This window comes from Palaemon carinicauda, chromosome 19 (genome assembly GCF_036898095.1).
Source record: "Palaemon carinicauda isolate YSFRI2023 chromosome 19, ASM3689809v2, whole genome shotgun sequence".
Taxonomy (NCBI): Eukaryota; Metazoa; Arthropoda; class Malacostraca; order Decapoda; family Palaemonidae; genus Palaemon; species Palaemon carinicauda.
The window spans coordinates 40,088,114-40,104,475 of NC_090743.1; the positions used below are offsets into that span (position 1 = coordinate 40,088,114).

The following is a 16,362-nucleotide window of genomic DNA, read 5'->3' on the forward strand; positions in this document are numbered from 1 at the left end:
TATATATATATATATATATATATATAAATATATATATATATATATATATATATATATATATATATATATATATATATATATATAAGTATTTATATGTGTTCGTGTTTGTGTGTTTAGAGAGAGAGAGAGAGAGAGAGAGAGAGAGAGAGAGAGAGAGAGAGAGAGAGAGAGAGAGAGAGAGAGAGATTGACTGGTTTCACATCGTTTCTATTAAATGCAGAGTCGAAACGTTCTTATTTTCATACATGAAAATTATTACATACACTGATGGATTGCTGCTCAGCTCTCTCTCTCTCTCTCTCTCTCTCTCTCTCTCTCTCTCTCTCTTATGAGCCTCCAGCTATATCAGATAGTACAATCGGACATATTTATACACATTCGAATAAATTCTGAAAACCGAGACATTAATTCAAAATTATGTTTAATTATGAATTCTGTAGTTGGCATTGAGGGATGAAAATCAACATTTGCTTTGCTATAATCTTTATTATTGGTAAATAAGCTTATCATTACAATTAAATACAATCCACCAGGTTTAGAGGTAATGTTCTGAAATCATTTATTCACACTACCTTTTCAGTCTCAGCAAAGCCTCAGTGACCATAACCTGGTTTCGGGCAGACTGTCTTGTAGGTCTGGACTGTGCTGTACACAGTCTGGTAATCTGGTACGATCTGAGTCTTGTAGACGGTCTGGTACTGCAGCTGGGTTGTGGTGACGTACTGTGGCTGGTACTCAGTCTTGTAGACGGTCTGGTATTGAACCTGGGTCTTGTAGACTGTCTGGTAGGCAGTCTGAGTGACGTACTGTGGAACGTGTTCAGTCTTGGTGACGTACTGAGTCTTGTAGACTGTCTCGGTCTTAGTCTGGTAAACTGTAGAATACTGTACTTGAGTTTTGTACTCAGTTTGGGTTACATACTGAGGCACGTATTGAGTGCTGTATTTGGTGTCGTAGACTGTCTTGTAGACTGGTTCATAGACTGTTGTTGGTACATACTGCGTCTTGTAGACGGTTTCGTAGACTGGAACCTGGGGTACGAGAATGACGTTTTAGGAAATGATTGTGTAGGTTTATTCCTCCTCCTCCTCCTCCTCCTCCTCCTCCTCCTCCTACTACTACTACTACTACTTGCACCGCATTTATTTTCTTGATTGATTTCTAATAGTACTGTATATGCTGTTGGAGTATCCTATCACTAGTGCTATTGTTGCTATTACTGTTACTGTACTACTGATGTAATCCTTCAATTACTTTATATTGATTTTTTTTGAATAACATCCAAGAGAGGAAACATCCTACTCCTACTAAACCTTGTACTGTTATTGCTGGTATTATTATTATTATTATTATTATTATTATTATTATTAATTAAGCTACATTCCTAGTTGGAAAAGCAGGACGACATGACAATAAGGTCTCCAACAAGGAAAATTAGCCCAGTGAGGAATGGAAATAGTGAAATAAATAAACTTCATGAGAAGTAATGAATAATTATTATAGATATTTTAAGACCAGGAACAACCTTAAAATAGAATTGTCATATATGAATTATAAAGAGACCTATGTCATCCTGTTCAACATAAAAAGACAAATCTGGTCACAGCTGGAATAAAACTTCTAGAATACTATCTGGTATTGAGCCTTATAATTACTACAACTATTTGAAAACGTCTTATGAGCCCCACACAGACTCCCGTACCATACCTGCTTGATCTGAGTCTCGTATTTGGTGACATACTCAGTCTTTGGGTAACAGGGAGCAGGCGTCCCATAGCCGGCGTCGGGCAGGGCACAAGCTGCTGCCACAACTCCAGCGATAACAAAGAGAATGTTGGCGTTCATCTGGAAGGAAGATTTATTATTGTTGTTATTTACTGTTTTGGTGTTGGGAAGGGGGTAGAACGTCGTTACTAATTTGGGTCGTAGGGTGATTCGATTTTCAAGGGGGCCCTTTTTGATTAAAATTATCAGAGTATTACAGAAAAATGTTTCATACAAATTACTTTCTCTTCATACGTTTTAGTTCTTTGTTATATGTTTTGCAAGTATTAGCTGTTTACTTATGAGGCAATCTAGTTATTTCAATTATTCTCTCTCTCTCTCTCTCTCTCTCTCTCTCTCTCTCTCTCTCTCTCTCTCTCTCTCTCTCTCTCTCTCTCTCTCTCTCTCTCAAACACAAGCGAATGGTGTGTTATCTATATTATCATTGTTATATTAATATCACTTCATAGTATTTTTTTTTTATTTTTCAGAGTAATTTCTTTATTAGAACTTCCACTGTTCATTTAGTTTTCTTTTATCTTGGAAGGTTATTAAGGCCAAGTTCATGGTCTTTAGTCTTCCTCCACATGAATAAGATTGAACGTTTTTGATAATGAGAATTAAAAATCACGAGTGGGAAAGGGGGGTGGGGGCAGGATTTTAGAAATGGTTAGGTCTGCATTGAGAAATAAAGTTAGGGAAACACTGGCATAGAAGGATGTTTCCTGAAGCATGTTCCTAATTATATAGGCCTGGTTGCAATATCATGCAGGAGAAACATATATGTAAATTCACTTTGCCTTTTGTATGATACTATCGTTTTATCCAGAGCTTGGAGGATGAATCCCTCTTCTACTTCTTTTCTTCTTGGTATTTCCTTTGAGTCTCTACCTTATCCGAAGTGATGTGGATCCGAGGAAGAGTCCGAATGCTCAATCCCTTCTCTCGCCAGCCTTATATATACCTTTTTTCCTTCATCACGGACGTCTCCTTGGCCTCCTCCCGCCTTTCATCCGCCCAATCACCGTTGGCCAAAAGGGAGACTCTGCATGCATAAGTAGATTCGCCAAAATAGGGCGATCTTTCCTAACAGACACAAGGGAAAGTCTCTTCTCTACAGGTGGCAACATTTTAATGTTGTCCTCTTACGAAGTGCTATATTTGATTGAAATTTCTGTTAGGCGAATCCTCTTCTCTGCAGATGACAACACTTTAATGTTGCCCTCTTACGAAGTGCTATATTTGATTAAAATTTCTGTTAGGCGAATTCTCTTCTCTGCAGATGACAACACTTTAATGTTGCCCTCTTACAAAGTGCTATATTTGATTGAAATTTCTGTTAGGCGAATTCTCTTCTCTGCAGATGACACACTTTAATGTTGCCCTCTTACGAAGTGCTATATTTGATTAAAATTTCTGTTAGGCGAATTCTCTTCTCTGCAGATGACAACACTTTAATGTTGCCCTCTTACGAAGTGCTATATTTGATTGAAATTTCTGTTAGGCGAATTTTCTTCTCTGCAGATGACAACACTTTAATGTTGCCCTCTTACGAAGTGCTATATTTGATTAAAATTTCTGTTAGGCGAATTCTCTTCTCTGCAGATGACAACACTTTAATGTTGCCCTCTTACGAAGTGCTATATTTGATTAAAATTTCTGTTAGGCAAAGTCTCTCTTTTGTAGATGGCAACTCTTTAATGTTGCCTTCTCGGAGGTGCTATATTTGATTTAAATTTCTGTTGTTTTGGGAAATGTGTCTTGGTTTATTAAGCCGTTTCTGTTGTATGGTGTTTAATTTGGTGTTTAATTCGTTTTATATGGTCTTATATTTTTGGTTATTTATGTATGAGGCTTTTAATTTCTTAGTAATTTTTGGTTTTATTTGTTATTTTATTGTGTAATTTCAGTTAATTTTTGTTATTCTGTACCTAACTCATTTGTAAGTTTATTAATTTCTCAAATTCCAAGTAAATTTTTATTATCCATTGGTAGAAATTACTCAAGGCTTTTAATATCCTAGTAATTGGGATTTAATCGCAATTTTCTTGATCTAATTTCTTAAGAATTTTTTTTTTATTAATTACGTAGCAAATCGTTAAATTTATTCATTGCTTAAATTCCAAATAAATTCTTGTTATCCTTTGATAAATTTCTTGGAAAATTGTCGTTATTTCTTTCTCATTTCCTTAGTAAATTCGCAGCTTTTCGTATAAAATCTTTCCAGAAATCTATTAAAATTAGTTATTTGTTCATCAGAAAATTACTTATATTTACTGTTCTACTTGATAATGTTATCCGATACCCAATTTATTTGTAGATCTGTTTAATTTATTTTAAACTTTGTAATTTAAGCTTGATATTGGTTGTACAATTTCGTAGTAAGTTCATTTTTATATTCGATTTTGTATAAATATTTTTCCTTCAAATAAAAAATTAATGTAATTCATTGCCCCATTTCTTAGTAAAAATCATTCGTTTTCCATTTTCGATGATAAATTTTCCCTTCAATTACCAATTTCTTGTAATTTGTTGCTCAATTTTTTTTGCAAAATCGTTTAATTGTCCATTTTTATATGGTCTCATTCATTTTGATGTTAATTCATCATCATCATCTCCTCCTTGGCCTTTTTACGCAAAGGGCCCCAGTTAGATTTCGCCAGTCGTCTATACCTTGAACTTTTAAATCAATATTTCTCCATTCATCCTCTCCCATTTCATGTTTTATAGTCCTCAGCCATTTAGGCCTGGGTCTTTTAACTATTCTAGTTCTTTGCGGAGTCCAGTTGAATGTTTGGTGAACTAATCTCTCTTGAGGAGTGCAAAGATCATTTCCAAACCATCTCAATCTACCCCTCACCATGATCTCATCCACACATGGCAGTCGAGTAATCTCTGTTATAGTTTCATTTCTAATCCTTTCTGCCATTTAACTCCCATTATTCTTCTGAAGGCTTTGTTCTCAAATCTACAAAATCTGTTGGATATTGTTTTCATTGTCATACTACGACATATTAGCATATTTACAATTAAAATCGATTTAGTCATTGTCTGATTATTCACTCAATTCATGAGTCAGTGACTTCTTTTTCATCGCCTGAAATCAGTTGATTACCTTGATATTTTCAATGACTTTCTCTGTAAGATAATCCCTTATATTTTTGTGAGGACGCAATAAGTTAAATTATTTTTACTTTCTTCATTATTATTATTATTATTATTATTATTATTATTATTATTATTATTATTATTATTATTATTATTATTATTATCATTATAATTAATCTTTTAATAATGAAATTTAAGGAAACCTATATCATATAGCCATCGTAGGGTTTATGCAGTCAGTGTTTTTCAAGCGGTGCACTGAAGCCAATACTAAAGGGACCTTCTGCTTTTATTTGTCACTACTTTATAGTGTACTACTTTATATGAATGGACTCCCCGGGCCCATGTGCCAAGATATGTCCCAAATCCCGCAAATATTATAGTGTAAAATACAAATTTTATTCCACTTTATGCAACTTAAAAAAAGTGAAAGTAGTTTAAGAATTCTCATCATTCATAAAGGAATGTGGACTGAAATTAATTTCCTATTAGTAGAAATATATATATATATATATATATATATATATATATATATATATATATATATATATATATATATATATATGTAAATACATATGTATTTATATATATATTTATATATATATATATATGTATAGATTTATATATAGATTTATATTATCTTCTTCATCATCTCCTACGCCTATTGACGCAAAAGGAATCTGTTAGATTTCGTCAGTCTTCTCTATCTTGAGCTTTTGTATCAATACCTCTCCATTCACCATCTCCTACTTCACGCTTCATAGTCCTCAGCCATGTAGGGCTGGGGTCTTCCGACTCTTCTTATCATCAGTGGAGTCCTTTTTTTTTCTAGAATGTAATGTTTCCTAATATTGAAAAGTAGAATGTAATAGACCAAATAATATTTCAGTCGTTATAATTTCCGTTTCAGTTATTTTGAAAGAGTGAAAATTGTTGGTCATTTTCCATTCAATCCTTTGGTTTGAGGTAAGGTTGTGGTGGCCTATTGGAACCATCCCTGTCTGGCAATTTGCCGGACTGGGGTTCGAGTCGCGCTCAAGCTCGATAGTTTCTTGTTGTGTCTGCAACCTCACCATCGTTGTGTGCCTATAGGACTACTTGCTGAGTCATCAATAGCCAATGCCTTGCCCGCCCTGGTCCTAGATTAGGTCAAGTAAGGGCTTGGGCGCTGACCATAAGGATATACGGTCATTCTTTAGGGATTTGTCATTGTCTTTGGCCTCTGCCATTCATGAGCGAGCTGTAAAACCTTTAAATCTATATGTTGTAGGTTTCTTCTCAAGCGAGAGACAATCATTGAATATCAGTAGAATCTCTTTTTCGACGATTCTTTACCCAAGTCAGATTCTGTCATTAGATTCCCACAGCAGAATCTGTCATTAGATTCCCAAGTCAGAATTTGTCATTAGATTCCCAAGTCAGAATCTGTCATTAGATTCCCAAGTCAGAATCTGTCATTAGATTCTCATGTCAGAATCTGTCATTAGATTCCTAAATCCGAATCTGTCATTAGATTCCCAAGTCAGAATCTGTCATTGGATTCCCAAGTCAGAATCTGTCATTAGATTCTCATGTCAGAATTGGTCATTAGATTCCTAAATCAGAATCTGTCATCAGATTCCCAAGTCAGAATCTGTCATTAGATTCCCAAGACAGAATCTGTCATTAGATTCTCATGGCAGAATCTGTCATTAGATTCCCAAGTCAGAATCTGTCATTAGATTCCTAAATCAGAATTTGTCATTAGATTCACAAGTCAGAATCTGTCATTAGATTCCTAAGTCCAATTCTGTCATTATATTCCCAATTCCGAATATGTCATTAAATTCCCAAGTCCGAATATGTCATTAGATTCCCAAGTCAGAATCTGTCATTAGATTCCCAAGTTAGAGTCTCTCATTAGATTCCTAAGTCAGAATCTGTTAATAGATTCCCAAGTCAGAATCTGTCATTAGATTCTCATGTCAGAATCTGTGATTAGATTCCCAAGTCAGAATCTGTCATTAGATTCCTAAATCAGAATCTGTGATTAGATTCACAAGTCAGAATCTGTCATTAGATTCCCAATTCCGAATATGTCATTAGATTCCCAAGTCAGAATCTGTTATTAGATTCCCAAGTTAGAGTCTCTCATTAGATTCCTAAGTCAGAATCTGTTAATAGATTCCCAATTCAGAATCTGTCATTAGATTCCCAAGTCAGAATCTGTCTTTAGATTCCCAAGTCAGAATCTGTCATTTGATTCCCAAGTCAGAATCTGTCATTTGATTCCCAAGTCAGAATCTGTCATTAGATTCCCAAGTCAGAGTCTGTCATTAGATTTGTAAGTCAGAATCTGTCATTAGATTCCCAAGTCAGAATCTGTCATTAGAATCCCATGTCAGAGTCGGTCATCAGATTTCTAAGTCAGAATCTGTTATTAGATTCCGAAGTTGTGATTCCATTACTGATGCTTTTGAGATCTTAGGGGAAAAGAGTTGGTCCTCCAGATATTTCCGTTTGTTAAAATCCGTTGATAATTATAATCATTATGTTCAGTAAAACACATTGATTTTCTTTTTTTTTTGTTCGAGTAATATTCAGTAGGTATATAATTTGATTGATGTACCTGAAGCTGATGAAGACCTTGATGTGCCCATGAATGAATTCAGTAGGTTTGAAGTTGAAGCTATCTTTAAAAAACTCAAGAGATGGAAAGCCCCTGTATACGATGGAGTAACCACTGAGATGATATTGGCCGAAAATAAAGTGACTCCCAGAGTGCTTACAAGATTATTTTGTAGAATGTCGCTTTAAGAGGCAAAACCTAATGAATGGGAGTTAGGAGTGTTGGTGAAAATGGCAAACAAGGAGACATGACTGATTGCAATAATAACAGAGGCATCACACCTACGTTATTATTATTATTATTATTATTATTATTATTACTTGCTAAGCTACAACCGTAGTTGGAAAAGCAGGATGCTATAAGCCCAGAGACACCAACAAGGAAAATAGCCCAGTTAGGAAAGGAAATAAGGAAAAATAAATTTTTAAGAAGAGTAACATTAAAATAAATATCTCCTTATAAACTATAAAAACTTGAAGAAAACAAGGGGAAGAGAAACAAGACAGAACAGCATGCCCGAGTGTACCCTCAAACAAGAGAACTCTAACCCAAGACAGTGGAAGACCATGGTACAGAGGCTATGGCACTACCCAAGACTAGAGAATAATGGTTTGATTTTTGAGTGTCCTTCTCCTAGAAGAGCTGCTTACCATAGGTAAAGAATGTCTACCAAGCCAATAGAAAAGTTGGAGGACCCACACCATCGTGGCCGAGAACTGTGAAGCGTGAGGTAGGAGATGATGACTGAAGAAGTATTGAATTAAAAGCTCAAGATAGAGACGATTGGCGAAATCTAACCGATGCCCTTTGCGTCAATAGGCATAGGAGAGGATAATGATGATGATATGTTTACATACTGCATAAGAATCACTCTGTGATTATGTATATGTATTTATATGTGTTCGTGTTTGTGTGTGTTTAGAGAGAGAGAGAGAGAGAGAGAGAGAGAGAGAGAGAGAGAGAGAGAGAGAGAGAGAGAGAGAGAGAGAGAGAGAGAGATTGACTGGTTTCACTTCGTTTCTATTAAATGCAGAGTCGAAACCTTCTTATTTTCATACATGAAAATTATTACATACACTGATGGATTGCTGCTCAGTCTCTCTCTCTCTCTCTCTCTCTCTCTCTCTCTCTCTCTCTCTCTCTCTCTCTCTTATGAGCCTCCAGCTAGATCAGATAGTACAATCGGACATATTTATATACATTCGAATAAATTCTAAAAACCGAGACATTAATTCAAAATTATGTTTAATTATGAATTCTGTAGTTGTCATTGAGGGATGAAAATCAACATTTGCTTTGCTATAACCTTTATTATTAGTAAATAAGCTTATCATTACAATTAAATACAATCCACCAGGTTTAGAGGTAATGTTCTGAAATCATTTATTTACACTACCTTTTCAGTCTCAGCAAAGCCTCAGTGACCATAACCTGGTTTCGGGCAGACTGTCTTGTAGGTCTGGACTGTGCTGTACACAGTCTGGTAATCTGGTACGATCTGAGTCTTGTAGACGGTCTGGTACTGCAGCTGGGTTGTGGTGACGTACTGTGGCTGGTACTCAGTCTTGTAGACGGTCTGGTATTGAACCTGGGTCTTGTAGACTGTCTGGTAGGCAGTCTGAGTGACGTACTGTGGAACGTGTTCAGTCTTGGTGACGTACTGAGTCTTGTAGACTGTCTCGTACTTGGTCTGGTAATCTGTGACATACTGTACTTGAGTTTTGTACTCAGTTTGGGTCACGTACTGAGGCACGTATTGAGTGCTGTATTTGGTGTTGTAGACTGTCTTGTAGATTGGTTCATAGACTGTTGTTGGTACATACTGCTGCTTGTAGACGGTTTCGTAGACTGGAACCTGGGGTACGAGAATGACGTTTTAGGAAAGGATTGTGTAGGTTTATTCCTCCTCCTCCTCCTCCTCCTCCTCCTACTACTACTACTACTACTTGCACCGCATTTTTTTCTTGATTGATTTCTAATAGTACTGTATATGCTGTTGGAATATCCTATCACTAGTGCTATTGTTGCTATTACTGTTACTCACTACTGCACTACTGATATAATCCTTCAATTACTTTATATTGAATTTTCTTGAATAACATCAAAGAGATGAAACATCCTACTCCTAAAACCTTGTATTGTTATTGCAAGTATTTCTATTATTATTATTATTATTATTATTATTATTATTATTATTATTATTATTATTATTAACTAAGCTACATTCCTAGTTGGAAAAGCAGGATGCCATAACCCTAATGTCTTAAGCAAGGAAAAATCGCCCAGTGAGTAAAGGAAATAATGAAATAAATAAACTTCATTAGAAGTAATGAATACTTACTATAACAACGTTAAAATAGATTTGTCATATATGGACTATAAAGAGAGAATTATGTCAGCCTGCTCAACGTAAAAAGACAAATCTGGTCACAGCTGGAATAAAACTTCTAGAATACTGTGTGGTATTGAGCCTTATAATTACTACTACTAATTGATAGCGTAGTTTGAACCCCACACAGACTCCCGTACCATACCTGCTTGATCTGAGTCTCGTATTTGGTGACATACTCAGTCTTTGGGTAACAGGGAGCAGGCGTCCCATAGCCGGCGTCGGGCAGGGCACAAGCTGCTGCCACAACTCCAGCGATAACAAAGAGAATGTTGGCGTTCATCTGGAAGGAAGATTTATTATTGTTTTTATTTTCTGTTATGGTGTTAGGAAGGGGCTAGAACGTCGTTACTAATTTGGGTCGTAGGGTGATTCGATTTTCAAGGGGGCCCTTTTGATTAAAATTATCAGAGTATTACAGAAAAATGTTTCATACAAATTACTTTCTCTTCATACGTTCTAGTTCTTTGTTACATGTTCTGCAAGTATTAGCTGTTTACTTATGAGGAAATCTAGTTATTTCAATTATCTCTCTCTCTCTCTCTCTCTCTCTCCTCTCTCTCTCTCTCTCTCTCTCCGATATTTTTCAAAGTAATTTCTTTATTAGAACTTTCACAGTTGATTTGTTTTTTTTTTTATCTTGAAAGGTTATTAAGGCCAAGTTCATGGTCTTTAGTCTTCCTCCACATGAATAAGATTGAACGTTTTTGATAATGAGAATTAAAAATCATGATGTGTGGGGGTGGGGTGGCAGGCTTTTAGAAATGGTTAGGTCTGCACTGAGCAATAAAGTTAGGGAAACACTGGGGTAGAAGGATGTTTCCTGAAGCATGGTCCTAATTGTATAAGCCTGGTTGCAATATCATGCAGGAGAAACCTATATGTAAATTCACTTTGCCTTTTATATGATACTATCGTTTTATCCAGAGCATAGAGGATGAATCCCTCTTCTACCTCTTTTCCTCTTGGTATTTCCTTTGAGTCTCTACCTTATCTGAAGTGAAGTGGATCCGAGGAAGAGTCCGAATGCTCAACCCCTTCTCTTGCCAGCCTTATATATACCTCTTTTTTCTTCTTCATCACGGACGTCTCCTTGGCCTTCTACTGGATTTCTATCGAGTCATCCGCCCAATCACCGTTGGTCAAAAGGGAGACTGCATGCATTAGTAGATACGCCATGAGAGGGCGATCTGTCCTAATAGGCATTATGGAAAGTCTTTTCTCTACAGGTGGCAACATTTTAATGTTGCCCTCTTATGAAGTGCTATATTTGCATGAAATTTCTGTTAGGCGAATTCTCTTCTCTGCAGATGACAACACTTTAATGTTGCCCTTTCAGAGGTGCTATATTTGATTTAAATTTCTGTTAGGCATAATCTCAGCTCTGCAGGTGGTAGCACATTAATGTTGCCCTCCTACGAGGTGCTATATTTGATTGAAATTTCTGTTAGTCAAAGTCTCTTCTTTGCAGATGGCAACACTTTCATGTTGCCCTTTTACAAAGTGCTATATTTGATGGAAATCTCTGTTATTTAGTTTATTATGTCATTTCTGTTATGTGGTGATTAATTCCATTGTTAATCCATTGTATTTTGTCTTATTGTTTGGGTTTTTGGTGTCATTAGGATTTCAATTACGTCCGCCAAAGAAGTTGGAAGAAGGTTATATTTTTGCCCCTGTTTGTGTGTTTGTTTTGTTTGTGAGTAGCTTCCTGGCCACAATTTTTACCGTAGAGTAATGAAACTTGCAGGGATTAACTTTTATGTAAAAAGCTGGAAATGATTAAATTTTGTAAAGTTGAGGGCAAAGGTCAAGGTCACAGTCAAGTAAAATGTCCGATTCACGTAATCAGCTATAAGTTTGGACATCCTTGGCACAGAGACTTCAAACTTGGTTCATATATGAATGCCTGAAAATCCACGCCGATTAATACATAAGGTCAAAATTCAAGGTCGAGGAAAAGGTCAAGAAATACGCTTCCGCGGCGGTGGTCTGCGCTCTACTGAGAGCCTCTCTAGTTTCATAATAATTTTTGTTTTATTTGTTATTTTCTGGTGTAATTTCATAGGAAATATTCGTTATTTAGTGCTTAGCTCATTCGTAAATTTATTTATTTTTCAATTTCCAAGTAAATTCTTGTTTTCCATTGGTAAAATGTTTTTAGGAAATATTTTTTTTTTTTTGCACAAATTCTTAGTAAATTCGCAGCCTTCTGTATATAACTTTTATTTTTAAAGATTATAAGTTTTCTAGTGTTCCTTAGGAATGTTTTTTTCATATATTATCTATCTTTTAGGAAATTCGTTTTAATTCTTATCCAATTCATATGAAAATTGCTTTTCAATACCCAATTTCATAGTAGGTCTGTATCATTTATTATAACTTTGTAATGTAATCTTGAAATTGGTTGCCTAATATTGTAATAAGAATAGTTTTATTGTCGATTTTGTATAAATATTTTCCCTTCTAATAAAAACTTCATGTAATTCGTTTCCCCATTTCTTAGTGAAATTGTTCCATTGCCCATTTGTTATGATATAGTTTCCTTCAAATACGGTACCAATTTCATATAAATCTTTGCCAAATTTTTAGCACATTTGTGTAATTGTTCCTTTTTAATTGTCTTATTCATTTTCATATTAATGATGTTAGTTAATCATCATCATCTCCTCCTACGTCTATTGACGCAAAGGGCCTCAGTTAGATTCGGCCAGTCGTCTCTATCTTGAGCTTTTAAATCAATACTTCTCCATTCAACCTCCCCTACTTTACGCTTCATAGTCCTCAGCCTCGCAGGCCTGGGTCTTCCAACTCTTCTAGGACCTTGTGGAACCCAGTTGAATGTTTGGTGAACTAATCTCTCTTGAGGAGTGCAAAGATCATTCCCAAACCATCTTCATCTATCCCTCATCATGATCTCATCCACATATGACACTCGAGTAACCTCTCTTATAGTTTCATTTCTAATCCTTTCCTGCCATTTAACTCCCATTATTTTTCTGAAGGCTTTGTTCTCAAATCTACAAAATATAATGGATATTGTTTTCATTGTCATACTACGACTTATTAACATATTTACAATTAAAAGCGATGTAATCATTGTCTGATTATTCACTCAATTCATGTCACTCAATCTTAGTCTGTCGGTGACTTCGTCTTTTTCATTGCCTGAAATCAGTTGATTACCTTGATATTTTCAGTGACTTTCTCTATAAGATAATCCCTTATATTCTTGTGATGACGTAATAAATTACATTTTATTTTTACTTTTAAATTTCTAACGGAAATAGAATTATCTTTAGTATTTTTTACTTTTTTAATTATAAGTTTAGGGAAATCTATATCTTATAACCATCGTAAAGTTTATGCAGTCACTGTTTTTCAAACGGTACACTGTAGGCAATACTAAAGGTTCTTTACAGTGGACCTTCGGCCTTAATTACCTCCGTCAACGAAGCTGGAAGGAGGTTATGTTTTCGTCCCTATTTGTGTGTTTGCAATTTAAGTGTTTGAACAGTTTCCTGACCACTATTTTAATCGTTGTGTAATGAAACTTGCAGGGATTAACTGTTATGTAAAAGCCTGGAAAGGATTAAATTTTGGAAGGTCAAGGTTAAAGGTCAAGGTCACTTTCAAGCAAAATGTCCAATTCATAAAATCAGCCGTAGGTTTGGACATCGTTGTCCAAATTTGGTTCATATTTGAGTGTATGGAAATCCAAACCAATTAAATCATGTTAAGGTCGAATGTCAAGGTCAAGCAAAAGCTCAAATTCCGGTCATCAACCATACGGCCACAATGTTAAACGTAAAGTAATGAAACTTACCGGGATTTTAAACTGTTATGTAAAGAGTTGAAAAGGATTAAATTTTGGAAGGTCAAAGGTCAAGGTCACGGATGAGCAAAACGTCCAAAATCAGTCTTAAGGGTCCAGAAATATTGAAGCTGCCCTGGCGGAGGTCTGCGCTCTACTGAGTACCCCTCTAGTTTCTCATTATTTTTAAGTCTTATACTTAATCAATGGTCTCCCCGGGCCCATGTGCCGTGAGATATGTCCCAAGTCCCACAATTAAAAGGAATCTAGAATAGAATATATTTTATACCAATTTAAAGAATTGAAATAGTCTTCCCGAACACCAATGTCAATACATTTGCCCAAAATTCAACACATTTGATAGAATGAAATTCATAATTGTACGACGTTACATGAAACTTTAGAAAAACAAATGCACCGTTGTTAAAGGAAAGTGAGTCTGTAAATGATTTCATATTGGGTGAAATATATAAAGGAATAACAATTTATCTCCTTGGAATCATTTTTTTCCTGAATGGAATTTTTCCTATTATTGAAAAGTAGAATGTGGTTGACCAGTTTATATTTCAGTTGTTTTATTTTCTATTTCAATTCCTTTGGAAGCGTGTGAATTGTTGGCTATTTTCCATTTCAATAATTTTCTTTGAGTATAACAATTTTAGCTTACTCCCGAGCGAGATATATATATATATATATATATATATATATATATATATTATATATATATATATATATATATATATATATATATATATATATATATATATATATATATATATATATATATATATATATATATATTTGTATGTATGTATGTATGTGTGCATATAAACATTATGTATGTACACACAAATATATATATATATATATATATATATATATATATATATATATATATAGATATATATATATATATATATATATATATATATATATATATATATATAGATAGATATATATTTATATAGATAGATAGATAGATATATATGTGTGTGTCTGTGTATGTGTTTCTGCTTATTTAATGAATTACAAAAGACCGTAGAGACCGGTAAGTACGGAGCTCTGACCAAGCGCGACACTGCATGCATTCTTTCAAAGCAATACAAAGCAATGCTGATTTGCAAACCACCCACTTATAATGAGCGCTTTATATGCTTTCTGTTTACCTCCCATTGCAAACTTGGAAGACCTCGCAGAAATTGAGCAAATCGTCTGTCAATACCTACACCGGTTAGTCCATTTGAAACGTTTCGTGTGCATCAGATTGATACGTATTGTATTAGTGTGTGGGGTATGTCCTTCGCGTATTGAAGCCGATTTTAATACAGCTGAATTAATACAAGCTGGTACAGTTGGCTTCATTAGTTCCGATATGCGTTACGGGAAGCTTAGGAGACGTCTGATATCTGCATATTATTATTATTATTATTATTATTATTATTATTATTATTATTACCGCCGTCTGATATCTGCATATTATTATTATCATTATTATTATTATTGTTATTATTATTATTATTATTATTATTATTATTATTATTATTATTATAGATATTATTATTATTATTATTATTATTATTATTATTATTATTATTATTACTAGCTAAGCTACAACCCTAGATGGAAAAGCAGGATGTTATTAGCCCACAGGCCCCAACAGGTAAAATAGCACAGTGAGGAAAGTAAACAAGGAAAAATAGAATATTTTAAGAACAGTAACAACATTAAAATTAATATTTCCTATATAAACTATAAAAAATTTGTAGAAGGTAACGTTACATTTAACCAAAGAGAAACTTAAACACCACTCCCTGTAAAACAAAGTCGCTGACCTCTTAAACATTGGATTAAAAGCATTTACTTCATTTTCAAGAAATGCTGTTAAGCAAACAGCAATATCTATTATTAAATCACTCCGCGAAATGATTAGAAATGCTTTCGATTACGTGTTTGCAAACTCAGCGACTTTATTTTACAGGCCTCGTTGCCAACAGCTTCTCTTGCTAAACAGCGGTACCCTAAGCTTCAGATAAAGTGTACCGGATTTAATGAGACCAACTGTACCTGTTGGAATTATCTACCTTTGGATTCACAAGGGTCTGTTCGTAATTAGGGTCTTTCGTCATTTAGCAATAAATAATAATAATAATGATAGTAATTATTACTTGGCCCATAATTAACGTCATGTTTGTAAATGGCCTGAGCCAATCACGTATTATTTCTCTGATCTTTGTTTACCAGTATTTTTTATTCTTGTTATTTGTTTAAAGTTTTAATTTCACTCTCTAACTTTGTCTACCGTAGCGTTGGAAGTAACGTGATTGAATCTTTATTACCCGAGGCTAAACTAGCTTATTAAAGCGAAATTTTCTTAAGGAACTGGATGCTGTTTAAGTACATTATTCTCCTTTCTTTAATTCACATTGATATGTGCGCATCTGAGTGTGTTCATGTGATTTTTCATGATTAACAGCCTATGGCAAACACACTCAGTGATGTTTTTATGTATGTATATATATGAATTTATGTATGTATATATAAATATATTTATGTATATATATATATACATATATATATATATATATATATATATATATATATATATATATATATATATATATACTGTATATATGTATATATGTACATATATACAGTATATATATGTTGTTATATATATAT

General features: G+C 34.4%; 2 protein-coding genes and 1 long non-coding RNA gene across 5 annotated transcripts in view; 1 reads left to right on the forward strand and 2 right to left on the reverse strand.

The window, feature by feature from the left end:
* The window catches only part of LOC137658600 (uncharacterized), a 100,828-nt gene that overhangs the window by 76,208 nt on the left and 8,258 nt on the right, over window positions 1-16,362 (forward strand). The gene's annotated exons all lie outside the window — the stretch shown is intronic.
* Window positions 536-2,735, reverse strand: LOC137658212 (adhesive plaque matrix protein-like). 2 transcript variants are annotated; one of them, XM_068392896.1, is made up of 3 exons: window positions 2,565-2,689; window positions 1,708-1,845; window positions 536-1,031 (listed from the first exon to the last, which is right to left on the reverse strand). In XM_068392896.1, exons 2-3 carry the CDS (start codon window positions 1,843-1,845, stop codon window positions 594-596), a joined length of 576 nt encoding a protein of 191 aa, XP_068248997.1. In that variant the 5' UTR covers window positions 2,565-2,689; the 3' UTR covers window positions 536-593. The 2 variants fall into 2 exon arrangements, with proteins under 2 accessions (XP_068248997.1, XP_068248996.1); XM_068392895.1 differs by having other exon boundaries at window positions 537-1,031; window positions 2,656-2,735.
* LOC137658213 (adhesive plaque matrix protein-like) lies at window positions 8,771-10,892 on the reverse strand. Of its 2 annotated transcripts, none has more exons than XM_068392898.1 (3): window positions 10,768-10,892; window positions 10,015-10,152; window positions 8,771-9,335 (listed from the first exon to the last, which is right to left on the reverse strand). In XM_068392898.1, the coding sequence occupies exons 2-3, from the start codon at window positions 10,150-10,152 to the stop codon at window positions 8,898-8,900; spliced, it is 576 nt and encodes a 191-aa protein (XP_068248999.1). In that variant the 5' UTR covers window positions 10,768-10,892; the 3' UTR covers window positions 8,771-8,897. The 2 variants fall into 2 exon arrangements, with proteins under 2 accessions (XP_068248999.1, XP_068248998.1); XM_068392897.1 differs by having other exon boundaries at window positions 10,859-10,891.

Bases quoted from the DNA above. Each gene is read 5' to 3' on its own strand.
- LOC137658212 (XM_068392896.1), bottom strand. From the start codon at position 1,845: ATGAACGCCAACATTCTCTTTGTTATCGCTGGAGTTGTGGCAGCAGCT. The intron at 1,032-1,707 runs GTATGGTACGGG...CTCGTACCCCAG, and splicing joins ACGAGACTCAGATCAAGCAG to GTTCCAGTCTACGAAACCGT.
- LOC137658213 (XM_068392898.1), bottom strand. From the start codon at position 10,152: ATGAACGCCAACATTCTCTTTGTTATCGCTGGAGTTGTGGCAGCAGCT. The intron at 9,336-10,014 runs GTATGGTACGGG...CTCGTACCCCAG, and splicing joins ACGAGACTCAGATCAAGCAG to GTTCCAGTCTACGAAACCGT.